General features: G+C 35.6%; 1 protein-coding gene across 2 annotated transcripts in view; it reads left to right on the top strand.

Annotated features, from left to right (window-relative positions):
- The window catches only part of DPY19L4 (dpy-19 like 4), a 72150-nt gene extending 57555 nt beyond the window's left edge, over window positions 1–14595 (top strand). For both annotated transcript variants that reach the window (XM_031014119.3, XM_055349409.2), the window contains 6 exons: window positions 408–528; window positions 3100–3156; window positions 3826–3908; window positions 6414–6546; window positions 10641–10799; window positions 12498–14595. In XM_031014119.3, coding sequence (XP_030869979.1) covers window positions 408–528; window positions 3100–3156; window positions 3826–3908; window positions 6414–6546; window positions 10641–10799; window positions 12498–12662 — 718 coding nt within the window. In that variant the 3' untranslated portion in view covers window positions 12663–14595. The remainder of the gene's footprint in view (window positions 1–407; window positions 529–3099; window positions 3157–3825; window positions 3909–6413; window positions 6547–10640; window positions 10800–12497) is intronic.
- Window positions 14596–15320: the final 725 nt, after the last annotated feature.

Consider the following 15320-nt stretch of genomic DNA (forward strand, 5'->3'; position numbering starts at 1 on the left):
TGGGAGCACAGGCATGTGTCACCATGCCTGGCTAATTTTTGTAGTTTTGGTAGAGACAGGGTTTCACTGTGTTGCCCAGGCTACAGGCATAAGCCACCACTCCCAGTCCACCAAATTGCCTTCTGAAAAAGCTCTCATAGCTTATATTCTCTCCAAGAATACAATTTTCCTGCATCCTCATCAGTATTAATGCTTTTATTTTATCCTAATTTGCTAGCCCACATGTCTGCTTGACTTTTAAAAAACTGGATAACAATCTGTTGCTGAAAATTAGAGTCTAAGCTTTTTCACTGTCCCTTAACATTTTGGTATTTTCATGAGTAGCAGGAAAGAGCTCAGAGAACAAAAATTAGATAATAATGATGTTCACAGGATGTCTCATGTATGACTCCATTTGTGTTTTCTAGCTTGAAGTACATCTGGATTCCTTATGTGTGCATGTTAGCAGCATTTGGTGTATGTTCTCCCGAACTTTGGATGACACTTTTCAAGTGGCTTCGATTAAGAACTGTACACCCAATATTGTTGGTGAGTCATTATTTTGCATTGTTTCTCTTCTAATTATATAAAATCAAATGCTAATAAATGGAAACTACATTGAATACAATTGAAATAGCATGAGTAAATTACATGATGACTTACAGGTAGAAAAACAGATCCTGTGCAAAACATTTTTAAAAATAATTTCTGGGCTGGATGCGGTGGCTCACGCTTGTAATCCAAGCACTTTGGGAGGCTGAAGTGGGTGGATCACTTGAGGCCAGGAGTTCGAGACCAGCCTGGCCAACATGGTAAAACCCTGTCTCTACTTAAAATACAAAAAAAAAATTAGCTGGGCATGGTGGCGCATGCCTGTAGTCCCTGCTACTCGAGAGGCTGAGAATTGAGAATTGCTTGAACCCAGGAGGCAGAGGTTGCAGTGAGCCAAAATCGCACCACTGCACTCCAGCCTGGGCAACAGAGCAAGACTTTGTCTCAAAAAAAAAAAAAAATTCTGATTATCAAAGTAATGCATTTTAATGCATACAACTTAAAAAATAAAAGATAAAAATGTATGTGAATCAGTAATGTGAGAGGTCATCAAGAATTAATTTTTATGATATCTTTCTTGGTTTGATTTAGAACTATGGTATATTTTCTATGTGAATGGAACGTTACATTCTGCCTGCTATGTGCTTGGGATACAAAGATAATTATAGCACACTTAATTTCATCAAGTGGATTATAATCTCTGGGTGTAAAAACAGATAATAAGAATTCAGCCCTCTGTCCTCTGCTCCCTCCGCTTCCACTTTCTTCAACCTGCCAGCTCTTCCTTCTCTCCCTGTCTTGCCTCCTAAAAAACAAAAAGAAGTTTTCATAGGGTGCTATTAGAACATAGGGAAGGGCTACTTAATTCTGTTTTTCTTTTTCTTTCTTTTTTTTTTCTTTTAGGGACTCAAATAAGGCTTTCCAATCTGAGACTGGAAATATATTTAGTTATTAGGCAAATGAAGGGGAAAGAAAGGGTATTCATGGTAGAAGGAATAGACACAGAAGTAGGCAAAGAACATGATGTAATCAAAGGGGCTGGGAAAAAAGCACAATATATTTAGTTTTCTTGGCACATAAAGTGTGAGGTAGGTAGGGGTTGTCAAGAAATGAGGCTGGAGAAGTGGAGGAAGGTGAGGACATGGGGTCCCTGGGTGTCATGCTGCGGAGCTGGCTCTCATGCTGTCAGCAGTGGGAAGGAATTGGGATGTGTATGCCTCATGCAAAGTGAGAGAGTCAGACTTACATTTTCTATTTGCTCACTCTTACATTTCTGTGAAGGATAGTCCTACAGGCAACAGACTTCAGTCACAGAGGAGGCCAGAGTGGCTAGAAGTAATTGAAGCTTCAATTTATTGAATGTTCACTATGTCAGGTACTGTTTGAAGCATTTCACATGCTATTTAATCCTAGATTTTCTCTGTTTTATAGATAAAAAAAAAAAAAAACCAAGGCTTTAATTGTTTAAATAACTTACTTGAGATTACCAAGTTTAAGTATGGAAATCATGATTCACACCCAGGATTTTCTTTTCTCTTTTTTTTTTTTTTCTTTTTGAGACAGAGTCTCACGGTGTCTCCCAGGCTGGAGTGCAGTGGCACAGTCATAGTTCACTTTAGCCTTAAACTCCTGGGCTTAAGCAATCCTCCTGCCTCATCCTCCTGAGTAGCTGGGACTTCAGGCACACGCCACCATGCCCAGCTAATTAAAACTTTTTTTTTTGTATAGACAGGGTCTCACTATGTTGCCCAGGCTGGTCTCAAACTCCTGGACTCAAGCAATCCTCCCACCTTGGCCCCCAAGTTCTGGAATTATAGGTGTGAGCTACTGCACCCAGCCACGCCCAGGTTTTTCTGACTCAAAAGCCCATTTGATTAATAGTATGCCAGATTGGAATGAAAAAAGTAGTTAGAAGATCAGTAAGCCTCACTGCTTATTAAGTATGGGGAAATGAGGAAGAGGGAGATATCTTAGATGTTTCCTGGGTTTCTGGTTGGTATGACTGGATCACAGGGTCACTAAAAGACATGGGACAGTAGGCAGAGCAGGTTTTATTATAGCAGGATGATGATACATTATCTTTAATAATACTTATGTTGTATTTTGCCAGTCTTATTTCAAGGAGAGTTTATGTATTCTTATTTTAACAGACTAGTATACTGATGTATATTAGCTATTTTTCTTGTGTTAATTCATTGTTTTTTTTGTTGTTAGCTTTTCATGTAGTAGTGTACTATCCTTTGTAAGATCTGTATAACATAAATTTCTGGCAAATTTTTCAAATATCCACTTGCCATTTGAAATATTATGAGCATTACCTTTTTAATGTTCTGCCGTAAATTTTTATAGTAAATGTTTATGTCTCACTTTACTTCCAGCTTAATGTCTTTGAAAGTCATTAGTTTTCACCCATCTCATTCTGTGAACTAGGTTCTATGTTGACTTCATTTTTTTTGAAATTTGTATAACTATAGAGATATATGATTGGCTATAGAATCAGTGTCTATTACCTTTAACGTGTATTCTGAAATGTATTTATCTGTAATCCTTTTTGCTTTAATATTTTAGGCTCTTATTCTGAGCATGGCCGTGCCTACTATAATAGGTCTTAGCTTATGGAAAGAGGTAAAAAAATTAGATTTTTATATTAATAAAATGTACTATTATCTACAAAGGTAGTGATAAATTTATATGTGTGGGTAGGAAACATGTTGAGACACTATCCTAACAAAATAAAATGTAACATTCTTAGTAATGCTTAATTTTTTTTGTTATTAGGAACATTGCAGAAGAGCTAAAACATTTCTAGAATGCCACCTGATGCCATTTTCTGCAGTCTAATGCTAGTGTTAATTCAGTTTATAATTGGCAAAGGAAATTGCTGAGTAAATAGGAATTAATATTAAAACACGTTTTGGTAACTCCAAAACTTTATCATCTATGAAATGATATAAATTCTGCAAATTATTGGACCTGAAAATTTATTTATTTATTTAGTATGTATGTGCCTGAAAGATGATCAATTTATTATTGTTTGGTAATGATAAAATTATTTATTGAGTCAAAGCAGTGAATTAACCATAAAATAGATGATTTGGATTGAGAAAAATAAGCAGGCCATTGAAGGAAAGCAAAGAGATCCATCATGACATTTTTTCCATGCGAACGGTGTTGTAATATCATTTGCCTTAAGTTAGTCTGTTAGTCTTTTGAAATACTGTGGAACAGTTTTAAACTTTCTAATTACTGACATACATCTTTTGGGGTTTTTTTTTTTTTTTTTTTGCATTTTAGTTTTTTCCCAGATTAATGACAGAATTAATGGAACTACAGGAATTCTATGACCCAGATACGGTGGAACTTATGACCTGGATAAAGTAAGGATTGAAGTGCCCAAGACTATTATTAAGCTATTAATTAATCACTGCATGCTATCTAATGAATTCACAGGAAATAATAAATTAATACTTCTCCAAATTTTTTCATAAAACTCAGGAGTTTTAGGGATATTTAGATTTTGGTTGGACTTAGTGATTCTAATTTTCCGCTCATCTCCATGGGCTTGAAAATATAGCATTGGTCGGTATAAGATTTGAAACTGCCATTGTCAAACACTTAGAAATATGGGATAAAAAAGAAGAGATATCCTTTTATTTAGATACTCAAGAGGATGCTTATTTTGCCCTGTGTTGGAGGTGAATTGTCAGTGGATTATTAGTTTTGATAACCAGGGGTTTTAGATTTTAATGCCCACACAGGACAGGAGATGTGGTCTTAGGCCTATGGAAGCAGGGAATTGGAATTGAGAACCCCCCAACACTCATGTGTAACTCAGGGAACCTCAAAAGGCTACACTGGCAGTGAAAGGATAGAAGAGCAAAATACCTAGTCAGTGAAAGGATGGAGTAGCAAGATACCAAGGGGTAGAGAAAGAAGATGAGAAAGCAGATCTCTCTTGCATTCATCTCTTGGTCAAAAAAATTCTCCCCTCTCAATTTATAGCAATGGATCTGAATTCATGTGGTTTTATAGTTTGAAATTATACTTGGCTAATGTAATTTGAAATTACGCTTGTCTAATCTAAGAAATCCCAAATTAAGAAATTAACATTAAAAGTGGTTTGGGGTTGGTCTGGAATGGGTGACAAATCCTCAACCCATGTTATACAGGATTCCATAAGTAAAGTTTCATAAAGGTAAGCTCTGAAATTATAAAACACATAAACAGTTCAACGCAGCGTGTGATAAACAGCAGAATTAGACCTCTAGCTATTTCTGATAATAAAATTTATGTCATTTAGCGTTTGCTACATAACAGAATGCCACAAAACTTAGTGGCTTACAAACAATAAATATTTGTTATTCCACACCATCTTGAGAATTAGCAGGGTTAGGGTGCTGGGGAGGATTGTTTTGGTCTGGGCCAGCTCCTCTGGGACTGGATAGTCTAGGGTTGGCTATGTGTCAGCTGAGGGGATCAAATTTACTTGGCCCTCTGTCTCTCATCATCTAGCAGGTTAACTTGGGCTTGTTTACAAGGTGGTAGTTGTAGAATTCCCAAGAGCAGCAAGAGAGGGCAATTCTCAATGTCAAGCATGTTTTAAGTCACTGCTTACACGGTGCTTACTATTGTCCTATTGGCCAAAGCAAGTCACATGATTAATACTAGCATTCCCTCCAAGACCATGACCATAGGGAGAGGAATTACTGTGGCCATTTTTGTAACCAGTCTATTCCATGGATGGAGACTATGAAATAACTACATTGAAATTTATTAAAGACATAAAAGAAGATAAGAAAACATGAAAAAGTGATGAAATACTATCAAAAAAGACCAGAAAAATATGGGAAAAAAAGACAAAAAGTGTTTCTAGAAATTTAAAATTGGTTTATAGAATAGGTATATAGGAACAAGAATAGATTTTATTATACTGTCTTGTTACTATAACATATCTTCTATTTTATACAAATAGTTTTCTTTAGATCACCCTTAACTATTACCCATTAATACTTTTTGTAAATTCTGTTTTCTATGGTTGAACACTGCCTTGTGTTATCATTAACAAAAGAGGAAGTTACATCTCTGTATGATTTACCACAGTATTTTCAAAGACAGCAAAGGCCCAAACAATTACCTATTGAATATTTATGTTACTGGGTACAATTACTATGTTTTATATCTGTTTCCTCACTATTGAGGACAGTGGCCATATATGCCATCTCTTTATTTCAATAGCCGGGCACTATCCCTAGCGCATAGAGGTGGGTGCTTAATGTTAAATTTAGACAGTGAATAAATAAGTGAATGTATTACAATAGCGCTTTGGGACCTACTTGTAGGTTTTCCACTTTGCAAGTAGCGTCTGTCTGGGACTTGGGATAATGATTCAGAGTGGAGAAGTCCTATATGTTCTGCCTGGAGACAGACACATGGGTAAAGACAGTGAAGGAGCAGGAGGAGAGGTGGATTTGGAAGAAGTTGGGTTGTAGGTGGTTAATTTGCAAAAGATGGAGTTGAGAATTCACAGTATCATCACTGAACTAGCCACCTTATCTAAAATAATATATTCTTGTTACTATCCCCTTACTCTGCATTATTTTTAATCATATTATTACCACCCAATATATATGTTTACTTCTTATTGTCTTCCCCCTGCTCCCTCTTTTTAGAAAAGTTTCTGTGTCTTCAGCACAAGTGTCTGCTGCATAGTTAGGTGCCCAATTTTTTTGAATGAATCCATAAATGAAATGAAATGAAAACTGGCATTGAAACTTAAATGTGTAAACATTGTAAGTTGTCTGGTATTTCAGAGTTGATATAGATCAGTGATCTAAATAGTATACTTGCCTTTTCAGTGTGCAAATCTTTATGGTTCTTTGCAGAAGGCAAGCTCCAGTTGCAGCTGTGTTTGCAGGGAGTCCACAGTTAATGGGTGCGATTAAATTATGCACTGGATGGATGGTGACAAGTTTGCCTCTTTACAATGATGATGATCTTCTCAAGAGAAATGAAAATGTAAGACATTTTAAATTCTACATTTGGATCTCTTTTCCAGCACTTTGTATTTTAGCATAGTCTGCAGTATACATATGCTTCTAGGTAGCTAGGAAAGTCCAAACAATTTTAGAAGAGTTAATTAACTTCCATTTTAAAAAACCTTTATAATTAATAATACAGTTAGCCAAGAGGAGACCCAAAATTAAAATACTAAGTTCTTTGTTTTATGAATAATACTGATATGTTTCTAGGAAAAATACTTAATTTTCCACAAAGTATCAAGGGACCTAATGTGTAATATTTTACCCAGGCTGGAATACAGTTGTGCAATCTCAGCTCACTGCAACCTCCGCTTCCTGGGTTCAAGCGATTCTCCTGCCTCCAAGCGATTCTCCTGCCTCAGCCTTCTGAGTAGCTAGGATTATAGGCACTCACCACCACAGCCGGCTAACATTTTTTTAATTCACCCAGGCTGGAGTACAGTGGCGCAATCTCGGCTCACTGCAACCTCCGCTTCCTGGGTTCAGGCGATTCTCCTGCCTCTGCCTCCTGAGTAGCTGGAATTACAGGCACCTGCCACCACAGCCGGCTAACGTTCTTTTTAAAATATTGTTCTCAATCAAATTTTTATTTTATTTATTTATTTTTTTGAGACAGAGTCTTGCTCTGTCACCCAGGCTGGAGTGCAATGGTGCGATCTTGGCTCACTGCAACCTCCACCTCCCGGGTTCAAGTGATTCTTCTGCCTCAGTCTCCCGAGTAGCTGGGATTACAGGCACCGGCCACCATGACCAGTTAATTTTTGTATTTTTTAGTAGAGACAGGGTTTCACCATGTTGATCAGGCTGGTGGCAAACTCCTGACCTCAGGTGATCCACCTGCCTCGGCTTCCCAAAGTGCTGGGAATACAGGCGTGAGCCACCGTGCCCAGCCCTCAATCAAATTTTTAAAAGAAGGCTGTCAATTAATGTCTTGGTACTACATTTTGTCTTTCTCAGCTAAAGTTCTATTATTGCTTATAAAACACTAATTTATTTTTTAATAAATGGGCAGTTATTGACTCAGTATAACATTAGAATGGTATCTAATTAATTATAGTTTAGATGATGTCTTATTTTGAATGTTTGGTATGGATTTAAATGGTAACTTCATATCTGAAAGCAATGATCAACTGAACCTGAGTTCCCAATATTCTGTTTTTCAATTTTAGATAATTTCATAGAGTTTTTAAGCATATTCTAAGTTAAGGAAGAAATACAGTAATATAGAGATTAAGAATGCAGACTCAGAAATTTGAGTACCTGAACCCAAATGCTAGCTCTGCTGTGTATTAGCTTCGTGACCTTAAGCGAGTTACTAAATCTGGAGATTGAGAATAATAGTTCTCACCTCCTACTTGTGAGAATTAAATGAGATAATGTACAATGCCTGAAACACAGTAAAATTTTAAAGTTTGCTATTATGTTATTATTCTGTACTATTAAGTGGTTGTTGCATGCATACACATATATACATAGACACACACAAGGTACAAAGAGGAGTAAAAAAGCAGGAACAATCAAACAATTCTGCCTACAAAAGTCTAAGAAGTTGTCATAAAAGGCAGTCCCTTGATCTGGGCTTTGAAGCATGATGAGAAACTTGTTTGGAAAAGAAATATATATGATTCCAGGCTGAAAAAGTAACATGAGCCAAGGAATTTGTATAGTCTTGAAACTAGGAAAGAAAATGAGGCCAAATTCTGACAGACCTGGAATGTCATGCTGAAAAATTTAGACTTATCCTTGAGGCAGTTAAGAGACATGACTTTTAGTAAACCTGGCAGTGGAATGATTAGATCTGCTTTGGAGAGTTAATTATGGTCATGGCAGAAAGAACAGATTGAAGCAGGCAGGGGAGAGATCAGAGATGGGGAGATCTACCTGAGAATGATTTCCTTGAGAGACAGCAGCCATCTCTGATGAGTATTTGCTGCACCTCCAAAAGATAGAGTTTGCTTAGGCAGAATATAGACAGCATATTCCTGAATTTTATTTTTTTGTGGATTTAAAACAACAAACTCTGTGACTTTGTTTTCTTTGATTGGTCTTTTTCTAATATGGAATTTCAGAATTACTTGTAATTAGGTCAGAGTTCTATTTAGGTTCTAATTTAAACATTTTAGAGTTTTAAGTTTTATGTAACTTGTCTATGAGAATAGTAACCATGGTTTTTGAAACCTTTGTCTTTCTCTACGGTATGTAGTACATAGCAGGTATTGAGTAAATTTGTTGTTAAGCTAAAATCCAAACTGAACTCCATAAATGAGACCATATCATTTATTTATTTTTTAATTTTAATTTTTTTTGTTGTTGTTGTTGACGAGTCTCGCTTAGGCTGGAGCGCAGTGGCACAATCTCAGCTCACTGCAGCCTCTGCCTCCCAGGTTCAAACAGTTCTCCTGCCTCAACCTCCTGAGTAGCGGGGACTACAGGTGCACACCACCACGCCTGGCTAATTTTTTATGTTAGTAGAGACAGGGTTTCATCATGTTGCCCAGGCTGGTCTTGAACTCCTGAGCTCAGGCAATCTGCCTACCCCTGCCTCCCAAAGTGTTAGGATTACAGGAGTGAGCTACCATGCCCGGCCATTTATTTATTTATTTATTTATTTGTTTATTTATTTATAATTAATTTATTTTTTTGAGATAGAGTCTCACTCTGGTATGGTATGGATTTAAATGGTAACTTCATATCTGAAAGCAATGATGAACTGAACCTAAGTTCCCAATATTCTGTTTTTCAATTTTAGAGAATTTCGTAAAGGCTGGAGTGCAGTGGCATGATCTCAGCTCACTGCAACCTCCATCTCCCAGGTTTAAGCAATTCTCCTGCCTCAGACTCCCGAGTAGCTGGGACTACTGGTGCATGCCACCGCGCCCAGCTAATTTTTGTATTTTTAGTAGAGATGGGGTTTTGCCATGTTGGCCAGGCTGGCCTCAAACTCCTGATCTCAAGTGATCCACCTGCCTGGGTCTCCCAAAGTGCTGGGATTACAGGCATGAGACACCGCGCCTGGCCGACCATATCATTTAAATTACACAGAGTCTCTAATTCATAATATGTGGCTAATCCTTATATAATCCCCTGGGCCAGTGATTCTTAACCTGGGAGAATTGTTCCCCGAGGGGACATTTGGCAGTGTCTGGAGACATTTTTGGTTGTCGCAGTGTCATAACAGGAAGAGGGGTTCTACGAGCATCTTGTGGGTAGAGACCAGGAATGCTGATCTACGTTGCAGAGAACATCATCCCTTGTGTCCCAACAAAGAATGATCTGGCCTAAAATGTGAATAGTGCCAAGGTTGAGAAACTGTGCTGTAGGCTATCAGTAATGTTGTTACAATTGCATAGAAGTGGTTTTTTTTTTTTAATGCCCCAATAGTATGTTTCAGTTTCTTAACACTTAAAAATAAATAAAATTGTGAATAACTATCAATAGGTATAGGCTAGATAGGATAGAACCATTCCCACTGAAACGTATTTAGTGTAGTGAAATGAGGGAGACACTTCCTCTTGATGTATTGGCATTCTGTGTGCCACAGAATGTTGAAGGTGGGTATTCCTAGCATGTCAGTGGACGTGGGAACTGAAGGTACTAGATAGGCAGCTATGGTGACAGGTAGGAGGCAGCTACTGGATATTCTGCAAATAGATTGGAATCTTATTCATTCTAGATTTCAAATCTCAGTATTTTCAGGACAAATAGTATATGATACTATGGGCCTAATATTTGTGGTTTTACTACTTTTTGAAGGATATCAAGAGTTGATCCAATATTAACATTTCAGAAAGACTGAAAAGCTTTATTATCTAATAAGATCCAGAGCTTATTATCTAATAAGTTCAGAAAAATTATAGTAAAAAGCACCACATAATCCAAACATGAGTTTTGATATATAGATGAATATTTACATTTATTTATAAAAATAAATATATTTTTCATATATAATACTCAGTACTTAGAACACAGTAGATGCTTGATGTATAGTTTCAATTTACTGAAGTTTTAAATGTCCTTTAAATTTTATTTTAATTATATTCTTTCAGTTTTATTTTAATTATATTCTTTCAGATCTACCAAATCTATTCAAAGCGATCTGCTGAGGATATTTATAAAATACTGACATCTTACAAAGCTAATTACCTAATTGTAGAGGATGCTATCTGCAATGAGGTGGGACCCATGAGAGGCTGTAGGGTTAAAGATTTATTAGACATTGCAAATGGCCACGTAAGTAACCATTTGGAAAGTTATATATATATATATATATATTTTTTTTTTTTAGAAAAATGACTTTAAAGTTATAATCTTTAAACTTTATTTTTGGAACTTAACTAAGAATATAATTGAGCTATGTAATAATGGGGAAAGCTTCTTAAAAGTAGTTTGGAGTATTTTTTCAACATACAAAAGAAAATCTGGGCATTTTTGCAAAAATAATAAAAAATAATAATGGTGTTACCAATACTGGAATTCTTTATTCATTGCCTGTACTTATTCAGGTTTCAACATTCATAAACAAAAGATGGCATAATTTGATTTGAATGATGATTTTATTTTATTATAATAATCTAAAGAGCAACTGGTTACCTTGTTATATTCTTATGTTGAGAAATTTCTTGTAATTTGATTCATATCTAGAAAAATTGCATGCTAAATTAACACAGTGCCTGTACATTGAGTCCCTATTATCCACAAAAACGAATGTATTAAAAGCCATGTTAGTTGTTAGGACTTGGCTGTATCTTAATTTCTATATTGATTTCGGCTGTTTTACCAAGCTGTGTTTTCCACAAGAAGAAGACCTAAGACTGACACACGCGTGCACGCGCGTGCATGTGTCTTCCCCCCCAGCCCCCATGGCCTTCCAATGAAGGCAGTGTGTATATCTGAGACTTAATGCTAGCTGGAACGGATTCTTGACTCCTGAGAAAGCTAGGAGTGAGGGATCATAAGAAAAGTTTAGTAAGTCATTGTAAGTGGTAGTAGATATACTATTCAGGTTGCAGCCAAGATTTTTTCTGTCTTTTCCTAAATAATCATAGCTCTTTGTCTTATCCAAGATCAGTTTGGAGGTAAGAAATTAGTTTTTGTGATTTCTACCTATCTTTTCCTCATGACCCCTTAATCTTGTAATATAAACTTACTCTGTTTTATGGTGCATGTATTTTGAATTTCTCTGTTGGTACTGAGTGGCTGTGATCTTTGGTTTACTGGTGACACAAATGGAATTTTATGAAGCCTCGGGTACAGTTTCAGTAATTGGTGCTGTCTTGCTATCTGCTCTCTGAAGCCTTTCTATTCTGCTCTGATACCCACTTTTCTGCTGTTTTGAAGATCAGCTTACTTCTCCTTTCATGTCATGCCTGGCATGGACTTAAGCTAATCCATCCTTTTAAAGTTGGCTATCTGACATCTTTCATAGCCATTAAAATATTACTTAATTTTTTTTATAAAAACTTCTTCAAGCTAACTAAGCTATCTTAGTGAACATCATTCGGTGAAATTGTAAAGGTCTGCACTAAGTCACGAAAGTTTCCTTGCTTACTAAATAATTCTACACGAGAAGAGTGAATATATTTAGGAATATAATATGTTCATTTCTCAGCCTTGGTAGGGTGCATGATAAGGTCTTCAGAGCAATGATAATGGATTATGGAAACACTGCCTTCTAAATTTTAGGATTAAATCTTTTAAAAATTGGAAACCTTTGTGCTGGTTTCTCAGTGTCAATGAGAAGTTCAGGAGTATAGTGGGCATGGTGACTCACTTATGAAGAGGCTTCTATTTGCTAACAGTGAGATGTTTTATAGACAATGTTTAGCAGTAATGTGTTTTTTCATATAAATATACTCATTTGTATATTGATTGCATTTCTGCTATAAGCTTAATAAGCTTTTTAATATTATGTTTTATATCTTTTAATAGATGGTTTGTGAAGAAGGTGACAAGCTAACCTACTCAAAATATGGGCGATTTTGTCATGAGGTCAAAATTAACTATTCTCCATATGTGAATTATTTCACTAGAGTATACTGGAACAGATCCTACTTTGTATATAAAATCAACACTGTGATATCCTTCCAGTCTTGAAAAATAACAGAGCCTTCATTTCAAAGACTACCTGAAGTAAAATGCAGTTTTCTTCTACCTACTCGGTGTCTTTTGCAGATCAGAGTATAGACATTTGAAATATTGCTGCTTCTTTCCCCCTTCTGCTGTTAACTGGATCCAGAGTTCTGTGGGAAATAGAAGATCAAGCATTACTGTCCTTTGATTAAATGTGATATCTACCACTCTGCAATATTCCAGACAGGTGTCTTCCTTACCGTTACATGGTCTTTAACACTTTTACTGATTGCAACATTTTCCCCATAAAATCTTCATTCTATTATAATATTGATCTTGAATTTGAATATGTGCAAGGTCAGATACATTTCTCAAACATAACATTTAATAAATAATGTGATATAATTATTTAATAGAAAGAATAATTCCGACCTTCAAGAAAGTTTCTGAAGGTATTTTATGATGTATAACAACTGAAGTTTTACAATAAAAACTAATTTAAATGTTAGCCGAAGATATGTGGCATTTAAATTAAAATGGAAATTATATAAAGGAAAGTGATTTTTAAGGATATACATAAAGATATATTTAGAATTTTCATGATACTGTTCTCCTCATCTACTGCTTATGTTAAGTGAGAACTTTCTTAGTAATACATAATGCATGATGTTACTGCATTTTCTAAATGACTAGTAAGTGATTAGTTTTTTCACTTATGCCTATTAATTTGATACCAATTTAATCATGATAAAACAATAACCGTTAACATATATTTTGTTAAATGGACATTTAAAAGAATGTTCAGGTTTTTTTTTAAAATACTGATATGGGGCATACAATCTATTCACATGTTTTCTACTGAAGTACTAAGTAAAAAAGTTAAATCATTATCAGAATAAAAATATGTGTTCTAAAATGAGCAACAATTTCTGGGGATACATGCAGATGTTGTTAAACATACCTCTGCATGCAGATATATTATAAAACACAAGCAATGTTATTTATGAAACTGTGATGCAGTGTTCACCGTCAAGAAAAAATGACAACTATAATAAAATTTACAACACAGTTTCACAGTCTAAATGCTATGTTCCTTTAAGTATTTTCATATTTTTAATCATTTATTAAGAGAAAATTATAAAAAGTTAATTTGGCCTTATAGAGAGATTCAGGATAGATGTAGCCTATAGATGTGTCATTTTAATAAGTTGGGATACATGTTTAGTTTTTCATTATATTCCTGTTCAGTGAACAGATTTTCATAATTCTCACTTGTTAAAGTGCTGCAAAAATTGCATTTTCAGTACTTTAAATTATTACATTAGAAGAGAGCATTTCTCCGTTGTCTTTATTTTCTGTTATATATGTGTCGTAAAAGTACACTACATTAGAAGGGAGCTTTTCCGTTGTCTTTATTTTCTGTTATACATGTGTTGTTAAAGTACATGCATTCTTAGACTAACTCTCAGATGCTTTGCTCTTTTGGAGCTGAAGAATTGTTTGATGGTGATGTCATATATCTGATAGATTAGTTTCAGTGGTTCTCATTTCACTTTTATACATAATTTCTTAACTATATTAAGATAGTTGCAGGCAGTGTACCTCAGGTCGACTCTGTACATCTGAATAGTGAGTCGCTAGTATTTTGCTTCAAGCCTTCTGAAAATATAACCATAGTTACCTAAGCACACAGTGAATAGTCACATGGTAGTCCTTGTGATTAGAGCATGTAAAACAATGTAATTGAAAAGTCAGCTTCCATATTTTGAAGGGGAAATAGAACACCCTACTTTTTATCTAGTGTGAAATATTTAATCGAATTTTTGTTGATTTATATTATGTTACCTGCGCTGAATTAGGTTTGGTACTTGTGTTTTGTTTGACATATTAGTAAGTTGCTTTTGCTTCTTTCTGTCAACTTATTTTTTAAATAAAATTGATCTGGAAAAATTGTTAATGGGATGTTTTAAATAATGAATTTTTAATCCAGCATCAGTTGAAAAGGAAAAGAAAGCTTCATTATGGAAATGACAATATTGAATATGACAGATAAGTTTATTTGCTTCTGTTTTAACTGCAGTTAAAATAATAGTACTAGACAACTTTAAGTGGAAAGCATTTAGTTTATTTCTTCACTTATTTGTAGAGTGAACAAATGATTCACAATTCTACAAGTAATTCCACTTAGGTAACTTACAGTTGTTAGGTTTGACAATAAAGATCTACTATGAGAGGAGAAGAATTTATGGGTTTTGGGTGGAAGGAATTTCTCGAAGAAATAAAAAATGTTCTTTGCCCTTGATATTGCAAACCCACTGATACAAGTGCCTTGAATTTATTATTATTATTATTTTTTTATTTTTTTGAGATGGAGTTTCACTCTTGTCTCCCAGGCTGGAGTGCAATGGCGCGATCTTGGCTCACTGCAAACTCCGCTCGCTGCAACCTCCGCCTCCCAGGTTCAAGTGATTCTCCTGCCTCAGCCTCCAGAGTAGCTGGGATTACAGGCACCTGCCACCAAGCACAGCTAATTTTTGTATTTTTAGTAGAAACGGGGTTTCGCCATGTTGGCCAGGCTGGTCTCGAACTCCTGACCTCAGATGATCCACTCACCCCAGCCTCCCAAAGTGCTGGGATTACAGACGTGAGCCACTGCGCCCGGCGCAAGTCTTTGTTAAAAGT

Source organism: Gorilla gorilla, chromosome 7 (genome assembly GCF_029281585.2).
Source record: "Gorilla gorilla gorilla isolate KB3781 chromosome 7, NHGRI_mGorGor1-v2.1_pri, whole genome shotgun sequence".
In the NCBI taxonomy this organism is placed as follows: Eukaryota; Metazoa; Chordata; class Mammalia; order Primates; family Hominidae; genus Gorilla; species Gorilla gorilla.